Here is a 16,833-nt window from a genome sequence, read left to right on the forward strand (position 1 = left end):
CATTGTTTCCAATTCTATGGAATCCTCACGAAATACTGTATTATTTTTTTTTTTATGTTGTTATTATAACTAAGAATCTAAAATAAAAATCTAACTAGTCTGCACCACCAGAAACAAAAAACTGAGTAGGTTCCACTAGCTTTAACTTTCAAAATGTACACACATCAACATACAGTAGCATTGTCAAGTGGGAGCTACAGGGAATGAGCTAAAAGGGAAATACCATAATTTTTATTCACAATGAGTATGCTTCATGTGGACAGACATCTATAATTCCCTCAAACTTCAAGATTGAACCGGAGACTCTTTGTATTGACTTCTTCACATGAGTTTCAAGCCAAAATACCTGACCAACATGGTGGTGAATTCTATATATTCATGAAATCAAGACCATCCTTTATAACTAATCTATATCTATATTCTATACAAAGATCGTCAACTGTATCTGACATAAAAAAATGCAATTCAATTACTAAAATATAAAAAAAAAAACACAAAATAGCAGTAATGATGACAAGTCAAAGTGCCATAATGCGTCCAATTCAAGCATATCAACTCATGCACCAGTAATTAACTAAGCTAATCAAAGATAACATATATTCCATAAAGGCAAAGCATTTTACTGTTTCGTTCTTCCTATTTTCATCTGACGGAGAATAAATTTCACCCCAGTTTATTAATTGTTGGGCTTGCATGTGTACGGTAAAATGAGGGATGTGGAGTGGAGGGTCATATGAACCTTAAAGTGCCTCTCCATGTCATAAGATTCAAACTGTTAATGATGGAAAACTCACTAAGATACCGCATGATTTAACCAACTTTACTGATTCAAAAGTAAAACAAAATAATGAGACTAAACAACTTTATCATTTGAAGGTTGTGGGGAACAAAATCAATACCAAAACAGGTGAACAATCATGAAGTTTCACTGATAGATATGGGACACCAAAACTCACAAACCCCCCACATACTAATCCCGTAGTGATCTTCAACCCTGTGATGCCTGAATATAGGAATACTATGAAATAAATTTAAAATTTGAACTAATAGCTAGAAACAGAATATATTTCTAACTGTTACGCTTGAATACATATCCATAGCCATGAACATTTTCATTTACACCCCCCTCCCGCCTACATTGTAAGGATGCATATAACATCTATAAATTTAATTATTTTCATTTAAATTTTGTTCCTTTGTGAAAAAACCAGATACTTCTGTGTATATATACACATTAAATGCAAGAACCCTATAATTAAAATATTGAAAGTATGAAAATAGAAAAAGGATAGAAACTTACCTATCATAGTTCTTAATCTCTATCTCAGTAGGCCAACCTGATTGTGTAATTTTATCTATTTTTATATGTGGGGGAAAATCTTATGAGTTTCCAATAAAAAAATAAAGCGTGGTGAGAAAAAAGAAAATTTAGAGATCATGTGAATCAGCCAACTATTAGTCAAATTTGGATAGAAGTATAATCATAATCACCTTATAGTTTTGCTGTTGTTAGTTGGTTGCTCTACACCACAAAACAGGTTTGTGAGCAATGACATTAAAGCATAATTATTGCAGAGATTAGAATTGCAGTTGTGACAGCTCTAGAATTGCCTAATAATTGTGCTCAAATGAACTAAATAAGATGCAAAGTTAATGGAAGCTTTAGCTAACATGAGGTTATCAAAGATGACCAGGTATCCAACAAATTTCACACAGCTAAAAGCTGATTAAATTTTCAGGAGATGTGGCATGAAAACGACGTATTCCCAATTGAAATACATAAATGTAAAATCCCCACCAATTGTACAAACTATTGACAATGTCTCCCTTTCAGGATTACTAAATTGATTCAGTGACTTTGATACCACTATCGTTTTCATGTCTGTGTTTAATCACTTTCAAAGATTCTTGTTAAGATACTGAACTCCTTTAACTGAAGCAACACAGTAACAGCAACAGCTACAGGAACTCTGATTTCTTCTTTAATTCTCTTAATACTTTTAAGTCTTTAACCAAAAGGAAAAAGAGAACAAAAAACTTTTTATTCTTCTACTTCTTGATGCAAACACTTTTTTCTCAGGAAATAAAAAAAAAAAACCTCTGCTTTTACATTTAAATCTATCTATTAAACATGGTATATTTAGTATCTAATTATCAATTGATGTGTGACAGTGATAAATTGAAAAAATAATTATTGATATGTTGAACTCTGAAGGGACCACCAAAATTTTCATGCAGATTGCAGATGCTATGAGTTTCTGAAGAAATATTGTGGTTTGATGCATTAGTGGGCAGGGAAAATAAGAAAAGATTAGAGGAGCTGCAAAGATAACCTTGAAAGCTCTCTTTTGAGATACAAATGGGCCCTTCATAAATCATTAGAGCATCCACTAAATCTTATTCAGTGTCCATGCTCTCTAAAAGCAACAAAGTAAAAAGCTTTTTTTTCCTTCCAAATTCCATCCTACACTGCAACAGTGATCATATATTTCCCGCAGCAGGTCAAAACTATGTTGCTTCACCACGCACATACCCATGGAAAACAATTGAACATCCTATGTTATGCTTCTCAAAGGGTTCAACGTGGTATCTCTTTGCTGAATGGGGTTCGTACACGAAGATGGATAAAAAAAATATTCCTCTAGAAGATTGATTATATTTAGTTCATAACATACAAGCGTAGGGATGATAATTTTGCAAAACATCATATGATAACTACCCGTTTAATGGATATAGGTATAATGTAGATAATAACTTGTAAAATTCGAAGGAAATGGACAAATGTAAGTAGAGATAAGTACCTTGATACCGACATCCTCTCTAACCTTTGCACACACATAATTATAATTATAAATAAATTAAAAAAATAAAATTGATGTGAACATAATAGACCTGAGTTACCTTTGGAGGGAGATGAAAAGAAAGGAAGGAAGGAATTTTTATAAATATTAGTTGTTTGAGTCAATTTTTAGAACGGAAGAATAGGAGAAAGAAGGAGAGTAAAATTTTAGCTTGTCTAAGGTTGGAACTTTGTAGATGGAAAAAAAAAAAAGATTGAAAAGAAACACCCACTAAAGGTGACAAAAAAGATTTTTTAAGAGAGAGTAATCATGAGTAAAGTGAATATTTCACACCAATACCATAAGTATAAAAAAATATTTTAACTAGACGTAAAGATAAAAAAATAATAAATATTAAACTATATATTTAAGTTCAACTAAATAATTCATAAATTTTAAAATAATCAAAAATAGCTTTTACTTTTTAATAAAAAAAACTTACGTGATGTTACCTTTAAAATGGTCAACTAAAGCTAACAAAGGAGTGGAACTATCCTACTCTTGAGGGTAGAAGTGCATACATTTTTAATCAATTATTTAGCTGATTTAGTCAATTTTTAATTCCATAATGTCAACGTAAACAGCGAAATGATTTAGTCAATTTGTAATTCCACAACGTTCAATCACATAAAGTTTCACAGATAAATTTAACCTACCTATTATATTATAAAAAAAACTGATACTCTTAACTATTTTCTTAACTTTTTTTTGTTGAATTATTTGTTTAACTAATTTAACTGATAAAATAGGCTAGGCAACTAATAATGTAAATATTTTTTACTTTCTCATCTAACCATAAAATAACATGTATAATCAATTTGTTAACCTTTACACTGATTATCTTTAAAGTTATATATCACTCATAATTTTGTCAATATAAAATAGAAATTAAACTCAATTTAATTCGTTTTTCATGTCATGTCACTGGGCTAATTACCCCGTCGAATAGTTTAGAATCCCCTATAACAAAGCATCTCCACGAATGGCAGTTACTTCAATATAATTTTTTTTCTGTACATTCTGCATAGGTTAAAAAATAAAATTGCAGGGTGATTGGTTTCCAAGCATGGACTTTGGAAACACGAAAGATATGATGAAAGGGAATCCGGGGGGCGATATCTGCTATTTTAATTGCCATAGCAATGAATGACAAGTTAGTTAGTTTTATTTAATTAAATTCAAAGGACCATTTTATTTTTCAAAAACTTGTGTCAGAATTAAGAGCAATGTCAGTGCATAAAACTCTACAATGTTTGAAATAAAAGGGTTGTTCTTATTCTAGCCAGTTGTCTAAAAAGCAGTGCCCTTTTGACAAACCCTCTTACATTTCAGACCAGAGACTGATTCCGCAACTAGGAATGCAAATTAAGAATGAGAACAGAACAAATGCACAATTTCAACATGATTGGCTGGCTGTACATACAACATTGTCCAATGAGTCACTTAGAAGATAGTACTATTCTAGTCTAGTCTAGTCTAGCACCTAAAGCACTTAATAATAATAGAGACTGAAATTGTCCAAGAGAATTAGTTGATTAAATTAGCAGAGTAAGAATGTGAACTAACAATAAAAATGCTTGCTCAATGTGAGTTCAAAGAGCCTGTGGTGGAATCACAGAGCATAGCTCAATAGACCCGTAATGCAGCAACTCCTCTATCATTTGCTCGATGTGGTCCTCTTCAAGAGGCTTGAACTGCTGAGCATTTTCCACCTTAACCTTCTTGAAAACCCAATTCCCTTCTGCTTCTTGCTCCTCTTCTTGTCTCTTTTGTGGCAACAACAATGTCTCAGTTTCGTTACTCTTCATGGAGAAGTTGCTCGCGGAGGAGGTGATGACATTTGGTGAAGCCACTCTCTGAGGCTCTGCCTGTGATGATGGCCTTGTCATTTGCAAAGAAGCCATGTAGCACCTATGCAGTTTTGCAGTTAAAGTTGCTGAGAGAAGCTTGGAAGATGATGACTGAGACGCATTGGGGTTGTAAGGGAAGTTAGTTCTTGCTCTTGTGCCACACATTAGCCTTGCTGCTTCATCATAGGCTCTAGCTGCATCCTCAGCAGTTTCAAAAGTTCCTAGCCATATCCTAGTTTTCCTGCAAATTAGAAGAAAGTTTGAATCAATAATGTTTCGAGACACTGTCAGATACTATATGTAAACACCTTTTTAACGGAGATTCAAACATTGGTTTGACATGCTGTCACACACTAAATGTGAACATTTTTTATTTAACGGAGGTTGATAAATTGGTTTGCCATGGACTAATTTCTTTTGCTAGACCAACATTTGGTCTATTTTTTAGTCCATAGATAAGTGAAATGTGCATTGGAGTGAAAACAAAAGGGGCACTTACAATATGGGGTGTCGAATTTCGGAGACCCAAGAGCCCCAATGCCTTTGTCGGACACCTCGGTATCGCTGTTGTGATCTGGCCATGTTAGGGAAAAGAAACGAATTCTTTTTTCAGAAAGTGTTTGTGTGAAAATGTTGTGAGTGATAGAGAGTTGTGGTGGTACCAAATGGGGGAGGAGAGGGAGGAGAGGGAGGGTTTATGTAGTTGGGCTAGTTCTAAGTGTGGCACTTTTTCTAAACAATTTTCAACAATTTAAGCAAATGGGGGGTCCCACAAGGGGATTTTGAGGTCTTGCTTTCTTTTTCTTTACCTATCAGCTATAACTTGGCTGTATTGCAATTTGCAAGTCATGATTATTGAATTAGTGTTTCATAAAACGATTCACATGTCGTTCAGTCTATGATGTGTACTATTGTCTCAAAATATTTGTCCATTGGGTGCAGAATTATATATTTGTTAATGTGTGCTTTGCAATCCTATTTGATGCCAGAAAAATCTAATATTCAAGATCACGGTCCACAGATTCTGGTCATGTGAAAACTGATCCATAGGGTGCAATTTGTAGATAATGACTAGTTTTGTAGTCCCCTCTTGTGTGAAATTTGAACCACTAGATCTTTGAACATATCATTCTAAAATATATATAAAAGCCCCAATTGCCTTAATGAATGTTTTTTTTTTCCAAAATTAATTGGAGCCTCCGTGTCTTTTTTTTGTCAGATAATATCAAATTTTAGACCTTGGTCTCGACCATTTGGCGACCAAGATAATGATCAATCGATCATGTGTTGCAATTATTTGTCGTTGCGATCGGCAGTGCTACAGAACAAACATGAATGAACACTGTTTACCACTGCATTTTCCGTTCCTTGTTCAATATGATGTGATAATGTCTTTGTATATTTTATAATCGGGTCAATTCCAAGTTGGGTACATCGGTTTAGGATAAATTCTTGGACAAGCATAATTACCCTAGCATATCAAATCATTTGATCAAATTTCATTCACTATTAGTATGATCAAGTCACTAACATATGAGAGCAACAAAATTAAACCATCATCTTCTTTGATTTCTGTTGAGGGATGGAGTCATTAAATGAAATGCACTGGTCAGGGAGACAAAGTATTGGGAATTGGGACAAGTTAGCTTTTCACTCAACAAAACAAATGAAGTTTACTAGTTCATGTTCGATTTGCGGCTGAAAATGTTATAATGCGTGTTTTAATGCAAATCTAACAGGTAAAAGTAAAATAAACATAAAAACAAGGATCTTAATATGTTTTGACAAAATTACTTTTGTGTCAAACGTAATTTTACAACAAAAAAGTAATTTTGCAATGATTCTCAAACATGTAGTTAGTGGTGTTTGCAATATATGGTTGATCAGCAATTGAAGTTGAGAGTTTTATTCATTTACTGTTTCGGATGTTTGAAAGGGAAACAAAGAATATGGAGCCTGATATGAGTTAGGACATCAGAAGTAGTATTTCACGATTTTGGTTGGTAACGACCCATGTTCTTCTCGTAGCCACTGTTTACCCACGTGCCAGAGTTCATTCACCATGACCATACTACATGGTAAGCTAAATAAATTAAAAAATCATACGATATAGAGAGTTTAACTTTCATACATTTGTGTAACAATCACTCAACGAGAAATTAACATGGTATAACTTTTAAAATAAGTACAAAAGTCAACAATAGTGTATTTAAATTAAATCCACAAATATTGGGTTTATGAACAATAATCAAACATCAAAATTCAAAAGAGAAAATAAAACTGGATGGTAAATTAAGCAAACACTTCTCTTTCCTTTCTGCTGAAAAAAAAAAGCAGTCAATAGTGAATGGTGATTATGCTTGCTTATTTGCTATGTATTTTTGTGTTTTACAACATAAATTGTTTGCGTTGTTCAATGAAATTTAAATGGGCAATTTTGGTCATTCCCATCGCATCCGTGATCAGTTCCATGTGCAAAACTACTAAAGGCAAAACACCTTATTATTTGAATAAAACAATAGTGGGGTCTATAATGTAGAGGATGATGTTCTCTTGTCTTTGTGCCACGTGTAAGCAACAATTAAGATGACGATCAATGTTGTGCCGTTATTTTCTTCATGAAGAATCACTTGTGTTGAGGAATCTTTTTAGATCAGTTTTATGTTGCCTTACGATGCTAAGGAAGGAAAGGTAAAAAAGAACTGTTTCTACTTTCTAGTTTTTGTTTGGTACAATTTTGCTTTTTGTTTCCTTCTAAGCCAAAGGAAAAGGAAAAGAAAAACAATAGCAGCCAGTGACAAGGAAAATAAAAAAAGAGACAGGAAAAAAGAATAGAAGGGAGACAAAAGAACAAGTAGCATGTATGTCAAGATTGAAAGATTAGGAGCTTTATAAATATATTCCTATCCATGTCTCTATCTTTTTCTTATTATTTATTTTTAATGTTCTTGAAGGAGAGCTTTATTTTTGGTTTACAGCTATGGTTGAATTGAATTGCACAAAAGGTCAAGAAAGTGAAATATTTATATATATATATATACATACACGCGTGAAATGGGTCCCAAAACATAACATGGGTGATGAGAGCAAAAGCATTGTTTGTCGATTTATTTAATTAACTAATTGTATTCCAAATATTTCTCTCTGTGATTAATTGTTTGAGCAAATAATCTAAACCTCCCATGGTTTGTTGGCTTCAACTTGATAAGTTTCTGACACCCATCATGCCCGTGTCATCTATGAACTCTTTTTTCCCTTACACAACCACAATGCTTCACATGCCAACATACACAATCCATTGAATTTTAACTATAAAAAAAACAAGGGTCTGCTGCGTGGCTTGAGGATAAGTACAGAACATGGGACTTTCTCCATCAAACTAGTAATAAATTGAACAGTTGTGTCTTTTTCTGTGTGTTGAGTCCTAACCTTAATACGCACATACATGCACATATACGATATTCCTGTGTGTTAATTGTCTTTTCTTTAACATGTTTGTCGTCTTACTAAGGTCCTAGTGCTCTATGAATATGCCATCATCGAGAACGTTTCCTCCCCTGAATTTTATTTTCCCCCAAAGTATCTCTCTACAACTTTTGGATATGATGTTTCTTTTTTTTATTCTAACTAAATTTTGGACATGGTATTAATCCACTCAAACATGGAAATACAGTTTGTAATTTTTTTCCCACAATCAGACGAAGCCCTTGTCTTTTATTAGGAGCACACAGCAATTCAATAAATCCCTTTTGCGTATGATGCAACACTGTTAAGTTTTCTTACAAAAACGGGTTGACATTTTTATATGTTTTTTTTTTTTTTGCTGTTGAAAAAAAAGCGTAAGAGAGTTGAATTTTAAGGTTCATATATGAGAGCAATTACAAAAATAGTAGAATTTAAATTTATACTCTTGTAAGATATACATATGATTCTTACCAATTTTATTAACTTTTATGGCCACATTTTTATATGGTGAGTATATTATATATACCTAAATTAGCCTATGGAAAATATATTTAATCGTTAGATTATAAATATGGACAAATTTTAATTCTTACATTCAATAGAACTAAAATACTCACGGACTCACCTTTATACTTTTGAGAATATTTTTTTTCAAAAATTAATGCAGGTCGTGTAAAATATTTTAGGGACTAAATTGTATATTCATTAATCTTATAATATTTTTTAACTTTTTTTTTCGAAGTTGTAATTATCTTTCACATGAGATGATATTATTTGAATTTGATAAAATTATTGATCAATTATATATATATATATATATATATATATATATATATATATATATATATATATATAGGATTTTAACTAAAAAATTATTGATTAAACTGAAATAACTCTTAAAAGTTAATTCAAGCTTAAACTTTATTTACAATCAAATTAATGAATAAGCTCTTAATTAATTCATAAGAAATTTTTTAGTAAATATTTAAATAGGATATTTATTCAAACACTTCTTTTACCATTATATGTGAGTGTAATTTATTAACCACTATACTTAAGGATGAAAAAGTTTATTCAGACCTTACGAATACCTACTAAAATATCCATCGTAAGAAAGATATTTATTTACATTATTGGAACTGTGTACAGACGAATGCTTACTCACAAATAGGGGTGGAAATGAGCCGAGCAGCTTGTCGAAGGTCTTTGGCTCAACCTATGTAAAGTTCAGCTCGGCTCAGCTTGTTTACTATAAAGGTCAAGCTCAAACTTTTTAAAAAACCTTTTTAGATAAAAATGCCAAGCTCAAACTATAAAAAAAGTTTGTTAAGCTTGACAAGCCGACTTGTTTAACTAACAATAATAATAATAATAATAATAATAATAATAATAATGTTATTTTATCAAATCTTATCTTATCCAGATTTTATTCTATTTAGATTTTATTTTATCCAGATTTTATTTCATCTAAATTTTATTTCATCCAAATTTTATTTCATCAAATCTTATCTTATCTTGTCCAGATTTTATTTTATTTCGTTTATGGGCTTGAACTTAAAATAGATTTGTGAGCTTTGAGGTTGAGGACCTATATAACAACACCAAGATTTTAGTTTATGGAGTTTTTTTTCGGAGAGGAGAATAATTCTAGGATTTTAGAATTCCAGTTTTTATTATTGTTCATGCACACTTTTCACGTAGAATAAAATTCATTTTCTGCAATTTCGTTTCGGCTTCAATCTATATTTTCATTTCTACTGATTAATGGAAGGCTAAGTCTCCAACATTGTTTTCTCTTGAGGATCAAGCACAGTTCTCTTTGAGGTTTTGTTATTACTATTGAATATTGATCAGTTTTTCCTCTTCACCAATTACTTTGTATTTGTTGTTATTAATCCATGCATGCTTAGTGCTTGATTAATTGTCTTTGAGCTTAATTTACGTTCATATTTAATGATCAGTTTCGTTCATGATTAATTGGTGTATGTGTTGTTTAATCACATAATGACAGCCTTATCTTAATTTTCGCTAAGTAATTTAATTTAAGGTTGGATTAAGTGGCTGAACTGATTAAGGATAAATTCTCGTAACCTAGGATAAGAGACTTGCTTGTGAATTAAGGAAAAACATATTTTAATTATGTTATTTTCTAATTCAAATTTGTTTGTTGTTTAATTTATAAAAACAAATAACCCCCCAATTCGTTACTATTTTATTACTATCTATTATGAACGTTTGGTTAACCATTGCTCGTCAGGAGACGACCTAGGATCACTTCCTAGATACTGCATTTTTAATGTTTATTTGATTCGGATACGACCTCAATCAATAGTATATAAGATATGGCTTGAGCAGACTAAGATGAAATTATTGTAGATATATATTTTTTAAAAATATTTAATACACTTATATATTCAAAAATTGGATTAAAAATTGTTAATTTAACTAATAATAATTTTTGTTTGGCTATATTAATGTAAATCATCTCTAATCCATACATTTTTTAATATTATGCTCTTTTTATTTTCTTTTGATATACTTTATGCTTTAATGACTTGAATTCAATATGATTTTGTTTATCAATTATTTTTGGATTTGTACATTACTTATACGAAATTTTATAAGTGTATTTTTTTAGTTAGTATTTCAGTGGGTTTTAAAATAATTAAATAATCAAAGACGTCTTTAAGCAAGCTTTTAGATAGGTTCGTGGACCAAGCCAGACTTTTACGTAAATCGAGCCGAGCCTTAAAAAAAAATCAGGTAATGAATCAAGTTCAAGTCTTACATATCCAACTCAAGCCAAACTCAAGCCTAGTAAAGCTTAGTTTGACTCGGCTCATTTCCACCCCTACACACAAATTTACAGATACTATAATGTTTATCCCGCCTTACACATATCACGTATATACATATATATTAATATAATTATAATATGTTACTTAATATATATTATATAATTTTCTATGTAAAAAAATTATGTATTTTTTTTATTTTATGACTACTAAAAAGTAACTTAATCTTAAATCTAAGTATCTAATCCCTCAACCTTCACGTTCATGCAATCATGCACTGCGCCTCTTCTCATATCCCAGTGAGTGCGATTGTTCGAGACTTCGAGTGTCGTCATGCGCCACTACACTGCCTTCTTGTGCCACCGCGAGCTCGTGCCACACTGCCCCCATGACATCGTCTCATTGTTACCACATGATATATGCAAGTTTAATTAGTGTTTTGGTTAAACAATTAAAACATTAACTTTGCTTGATTTAATATTATAAGTCAATACTTTTAATGTTATATATTTTAATTTAAGAACACATTTTGAATTTTTATATTGATTTATTAATTTTATATCTAAGTAAATTGTGGATCGTGAGTCCCTCACCTACCTTCTTCTTGGAGACGAAGTTCTTTTCTTGTATCTAAAGCAATATCAAGTATTCGTGACCAAGAGTCTACGTCCTTTTAGTTACGTATAATGTAGACGAGATTGACAACTATTTTATACCTAATTACCTATTTATTCACTAAAACAAAATTCCATTTATTGAAATAAACAGATGGAGATGAAATTTGCAAATTGCATTGTCCATGAGTTCAAGTTGCTGTGCATAAGCATAAATGCTTCTCAACCGTGAGTCTTGACGCGGTTTCGTTGCTAAGGAAGCAAACAAACAAATTAACAAAAGGGTATGAGCCGTGAGGGTGAAATTAATAGATATGATGTGACCCATTCCCCACCCTCCCGCATTCTATGCGCGCCACTTTGCCTTAACCTTTCCTTCCTTTACTTGTTTCAATTTGTGAACTATACATGAAAATGGCATATGCAATTTCCATGTGCATGCTCCTATTTTTCCTCCACCACTAACGTGTATTTTCTCATATAATAGAGTGCTAGTTCTACCAAACATTTTATCAATCAAGCAATCCTAATCTATTAAAACTTCAACAGCTCCAATATGCATGTATCATACAAAATTTGTTCCGAATCTCTTTCTTTATTACGGTCTTTTTAGATGAAATGAAACAACTTTGAATTTGAAAAACGACAAGATTAAATTCGCTTTTATTTTTTGTCTCTGAATTTGGATTCTTTCAAATATTAGCAAGTATCATGACAATGTCTTATTTTTTTTATGAATCGCGACAATGTCTTATGAAAACACAAATACATCAATTTTTTTTTATCAGCTGAACATATTATATTATAATAGAAAGGCACCAGGGGTACCAATTCCCTGTACAAGTGCATAAAAATAAAAGTATACTGTTGTGCATATTTAATGCTATTAAAACATCAAATACTCATTAAATACATCAAAAAATTAATGGAACTTACGTAAAAAAAGGTTAATGTCTTACTATAATTACATTTTTTGTGTATTCTATTCTCGTGACATACAATAAAAACTAACACGAGAGAATTTATGATCCATTGCAAATAGATTTAATAAACTCGTTGTTGACATTTTGATTGTATAGTATTAACTTGTTTTATCGTGTGGCATGTAGTTCTTTATCCACCCTATGGCAGGACACTTAAATGCGCCAGAGACGTAGTTTTTGTCCCCACAGAGTTAGTCAATATGAAGCACATGCTTGGGGTACTGTACAAAACTGGTAAAGCCAAAACATGGGGGTAAACAAACCATTACCAAACCATTGTGTTGGGTTGTGCATTAAATAATATTTGTGTATTTGGTATTCTGTTTCTAACACCTTCTACCTATCAAAAGGGCTATAAAGTTAACAGATAATTACAAAATTAAGCAGCTACTTTCTTGGCACGTAAAAGGAAATTAATCAACAAGGCTTTGAATTGCCCTTGGAAACGGTCTATTCAAATATCCTAAGTAGATTTAGGTAACAGAAACCATGAGACAGGTTCAACTTACCTATCATTAGACAGCTTTTAATAAAATGGCTTTATACATAACGAGCAATTTTCGAAATTAGGAGTAGTAGCGATAATTGAGGAAGTTCCCAAGACTAAGAAGGAAGTCCTGTATCAATTTTCCTATTGTCATGTGACTTGATGTGCGTGTGAGGACTAGTCTTTCCCGCCGGGCTTAATTGCTAGTTAATTGGGTGAGGTTAATGATTCTTGGAATTGAATGACAACCAAGGAGAGATTTTAGCAAGGTTTCTAATTGGATGGTAAGGGTTATTGAGAAGACATCAACTTATTCTAAGAATGACTTACTTTTCATCTTTATTTTTTTTTTAAATCTAATAATTATAATAAGTAGAATCTTAATCATTAGTTTTTAAAAAATATATGATTAAGATGAATAATAACTATTTTAAAGTTACTCTTAAGTATCTTAATCCCTACTTTTATATATATATATATACTTAATCCCTACTTTTTTATATATATAGAGTGTGTGTGAGGAGTTAGAGTATTTTTCAGTCAAAAGTTAAAAACCAATCACTAACAATAATGAGATTTATTTATCAAACTGACTTTATTAAAAGATTAGTCTTTTGGATTAAATTCTCCTCTTGAGCTTAACTCGTAACGATATTAATTTTTTCATTAACAGTGGGACTATGGAAAAGACTACCTATAAGCTAAATTAAGGTGTCAAACTAAATATTGATAGGTGAGTTAAGTTATCAAAGAGAAAATGACTATAATTGGATCCATGTCAATAAAATGAAAGCTTTCATGGACGTCAATTTTTAACTGGGTTAGTCTTTATATGGGAGAGAAAGTCTTATCTCATCCTTTATGTGGGAGAACATCTTATTGTGATACAATATTATTTATAATTACTGTTAATACTTTACTTAAATTTTTTTATTGAAATGCAACTTATAATTAAAGATATTAAAAATAATAAATTGAAAGAGATAAAAAGGTGTTGAAAAAATATGCCTAAAAACACTCTCATTAAATATTTATTTAAAACTAAACTATATTACTTATAATAGCAATTATTAATAAAGCTATTATCTTCAAATTCAAATTAAGTCCTAATTTCTTTAAGTTATAACAAAAACTTACTATCTGTAAAATATTGTTGTTATAAGACTATGTTTGGATCCTTAGGCAATGTATTATATTCGAATTTTGTGGATGAAAAAAGTGATTAAGAGAATTTTTTATATACTAAAAGTGATTAATAAAGTTTCTCAATAAATATTAGTTTTCAGTAAAATTAGTGAATATTTTATATAAATGTCATGGTGTTTTTATATTTTCTATTAATTTAAAAATGTTATTAGTTAAATAAATTATTAAATCTTGTTGTTCTTATATTTTTATATTAATTTACAAAAACTATTAAATCTTAAATAAATGGGTAGGTTTTTATTTTTCGTTAAATTAGTTTAACTTTGTGCACTAGACCCCAAACTTAGGTGGCTGAAAATGAGCAGACCAACCCGTAAAACCGAAATATTTGTCCAAATCCATGACTGATACATTTTAACGTCCAATGCTTAAATTTTTTTAAAAAAAGAATGGTCTGCATTTCATTGGGTTGAGCGTATTGGGCAAAAAGTGGACCGTGGGGCAAACACTGCTGCTTTGCTTTGAATCCAATTCACAACCTAAGATTGGGTTTTTTTTTTTAATAACCAAATTTGTTTTAGTATTCTGGTAATATATATTTCTTTCCTTAAAATAGTAAAATCCATCTAATCGAAATAAAAATAGTAAAAAAAAGTTGTATACACCACAAGTATTTTTTTTTTACAAGAGATGATAGTGTTTCACCAATTATGAATGATAAAATATTTATTTTAAATATTTAACGTAATTATATATTTAGAGATAAACTCAATCGTTCATAAGTTAAAACAATTTAAGAAGTCATACCTATTGATTCAGGAAAGTGTTTTTTATTTAAAAAAAATTAAGTAAAGGAGCAAGTACTTCACGACTGTAAAAAAGTGACTCCAGTTCTGAAGGTGAAATACATAATGACTGTTTTGAGACATACGTATAAAATGACTATTTTCAAAAACCTTAATTCCTGTGCAGCTTTTAATTTTCCAAAAACTCAATAAAGGCCCTGGCTAAATTATTTCTATAATGGGGTGAATAACATTTTTTATACCTGGTGCAAATCCAATCCAAATATGGTTTGTTATTGAACTTAGAGAAAATAGGCTATGTGCATGACCAATAAACTATTGAACTTAAGCATTTAGATAAACTAATAAATATATACTTTTTAATAATAATAATAATAATAAAACAATGATAACAATACTACTATTAAAGGTCAATTTATTAGATTTTACAACTCTTTAAATAATTTAAAATTTATTTTTAAAACACGTTTTTGTAGTATGTAAAAGTTGTTTGAGGATTGCCAACTCGTAAGAGGTTTACAGATTTAAAATCCTTAAATTTTATACAGATTGAGAATTTATATGTATTATATGTAAAAGTATTTTTGATTTTTTTTTTCTTTTTATTATTGGATGCATTAGAAAAATATTGGGTGCAGAAAGAAAATCAAGTGTGAATGAGGAGGTCAGCCTGACCCAATTGCCATGCGAAATTCATTTTGGTTATTTTATTTTTAATTTAATTTTCAACAAAACCCACGATTTACACTGATAGCTGTAGGTATAAAAGAAGCGCTGGTTAATGTGTCCTCCTTAGGGTTTGGTTATTAGGGTTTTCGCTGACCGGTGCGCAGTCGAGCCTCCAGAAGACGAATCGAAAATGGTACTCATCTATCAAAATCACAATCCCTAACCTTCGATTTGTAATTGCACCGATAACGATTCTGCTACGTTTTCAGCATTTGATTTGTGACTGATTTGTGTTTTTCGCAGCCGTCGCACAAGACATTCAGAATCAAGAAGAAGTTGGCGAAGAAGATGAGGCAGAACAGGCCCATTCCCTACTGGATCCGCATGAGGACCGATAACACCATCAGGTACCTAACCTACCTCGAGCATTTTTAACGATTCTGTTACGTTTTGCTTTTCTCGCTCACGGTTCCGTTTTCCTTTCAGGTACAACGCGAAGCGCCGTCACTGGCGTCGCACCAAGCTTGGATTCTGAGGTGTATGCTCTGCCTAGGTTCAATTTATCCAATTAATTAGTGTTTTATTTTCTTGAGGCAAAAACAATGTTTTGAGTTTTTAATATTTTCCATTTGTTCGAAGACTATATTGTGTAAGGAACTTATTGTAGTTCATACTCATGGCGTTTGTCAACTCCTTTTAAAGTATTTTCGGATTCATTGCATTTGGTATAGTTTTGTCGCATTGAATATTCTTTAGCTTTCGGGATGTTCTCTGCGCGGTTATCATATGATAGATTCCAGACATAGTGCTGGTTGGGATTAAAGTTTTCAAACATAAGTTTTGGTTAAACTTGTTTAAGTTCTGCGCTTCTACAAAATAGAGTTTTCAGGCAAATTTTATTGTCACAAAATTGAGGTTGGAGTTTAGTACTCCAAACGGAAAACCAAACATAGCCATAGTTGTTTTGATTTTTGATTCTCCCTTCAATGGTAGGCTACGATGTATTGATTCTTCATCATTTTTGACATCAAGAAACGTAAGATCTAAATTTCTACCGGTATCCAAGTAATATTTGTTTCTCTATGAGATAGTTTGGTTTGTGAATTGTTATGTTGTAATAATTCAATATAGTTTGTGTTTAACATGAATTAGAATTCGATGAATTGATGTATGGACTT

At 31.2% G+C, this 16,833-nt stretch overlaps 2 protein-coding genes across 2 annotated transcripts; one reads left to right on the top strand and one right to left on the bottom strand.

Moving 5' to 3' along the window:
• Window positions 1-4,219: 4,219 nt before the first annotated feature.
• Window positions 4,220-5,415, bottom strand: LOC100804510 (protein PPLZ02). Its single transcript, XM_003522412.5, has 2 exons — window positions 5,190-5,415; window positions 4,220-4,931 (listed from the first exon to the last, which is right to left on the bottom strand). Exons 1-2 carry the CDS (start codon window positions 5,270-5,272, stop codon window positions 4,433-4,435), a joined length of 582 nt encoding a protein of 193 aa, XP_003522460.1. The 5' UTR covers window positions 5,273-5,415; the 3' UTR covers window positions 4,220-4,432.
• Window positions 5,416-15,621: 10,206 nt separating this feature from the next.
• On the top strand, window positions 15,622-16,376 carry LOC100807176 (60S ribosomal protein L39). The gene is made up of 3 exons (XM_003522417.3): window positions 15,622-15,848; window positions 15,959-16,062; window positions 16,142-16,376. The coding sequence occupies exons 1-3, from the start codon at window positions 15,846-15,848 to the stop codon at window positions 16,188-16,190; spliced, it is 156 nt and encodes a 51-aa protein (XP_003522465.1). The 5' UTR covers window positions 15,622-15,845; the 3' UTR covers window positions 16,191-16,376.
• The last annotated feature ends 457 nt before the right edge of the window (window positions 16,377-16,833 follow it).

Source organism: Glycine max, chromosome 4, assembly GCF_000004515.6.
Source record: "Glycine max cultivar Williams 82 chromosome 4, Glycine_max_v4.0, whole genome shotgun sequence".
Taxonomy (NCBI): domain Eukaryota; kingdom Viridiplantae; phylum Streptophyta; class Magnoliopsida; order Fabales; family Fabaceae; genus Glycine; species Glycine max.

Excerpts from the sequence above, each read along its gene's own strand:
- LOC100807176 (XM_003522417.3), top strand. Across the intron at positions 16,063-16,141 it reads AGGACCGATAACACCATCAG|GTACAACGCGAAGCGCCGTC; the intron begins GTACCTAACCTA and ends TTTTCCTTTCAG.
- LOC100804510 (XM_003522412.5), bottom strand. The coding sequence starts at position 5,272 with ATGGCCAGATCACAACAGCGATACCGAGGTGTCCGACAAAGGCATTGG. Across the intron at positions 4,932-5,189 it reads GAAATTCGACACCCCATATT|GAAAACTAGGATATGGCTAG; the intron begins GTAAGTGCCCCT and ends TCTAATTTGCAG.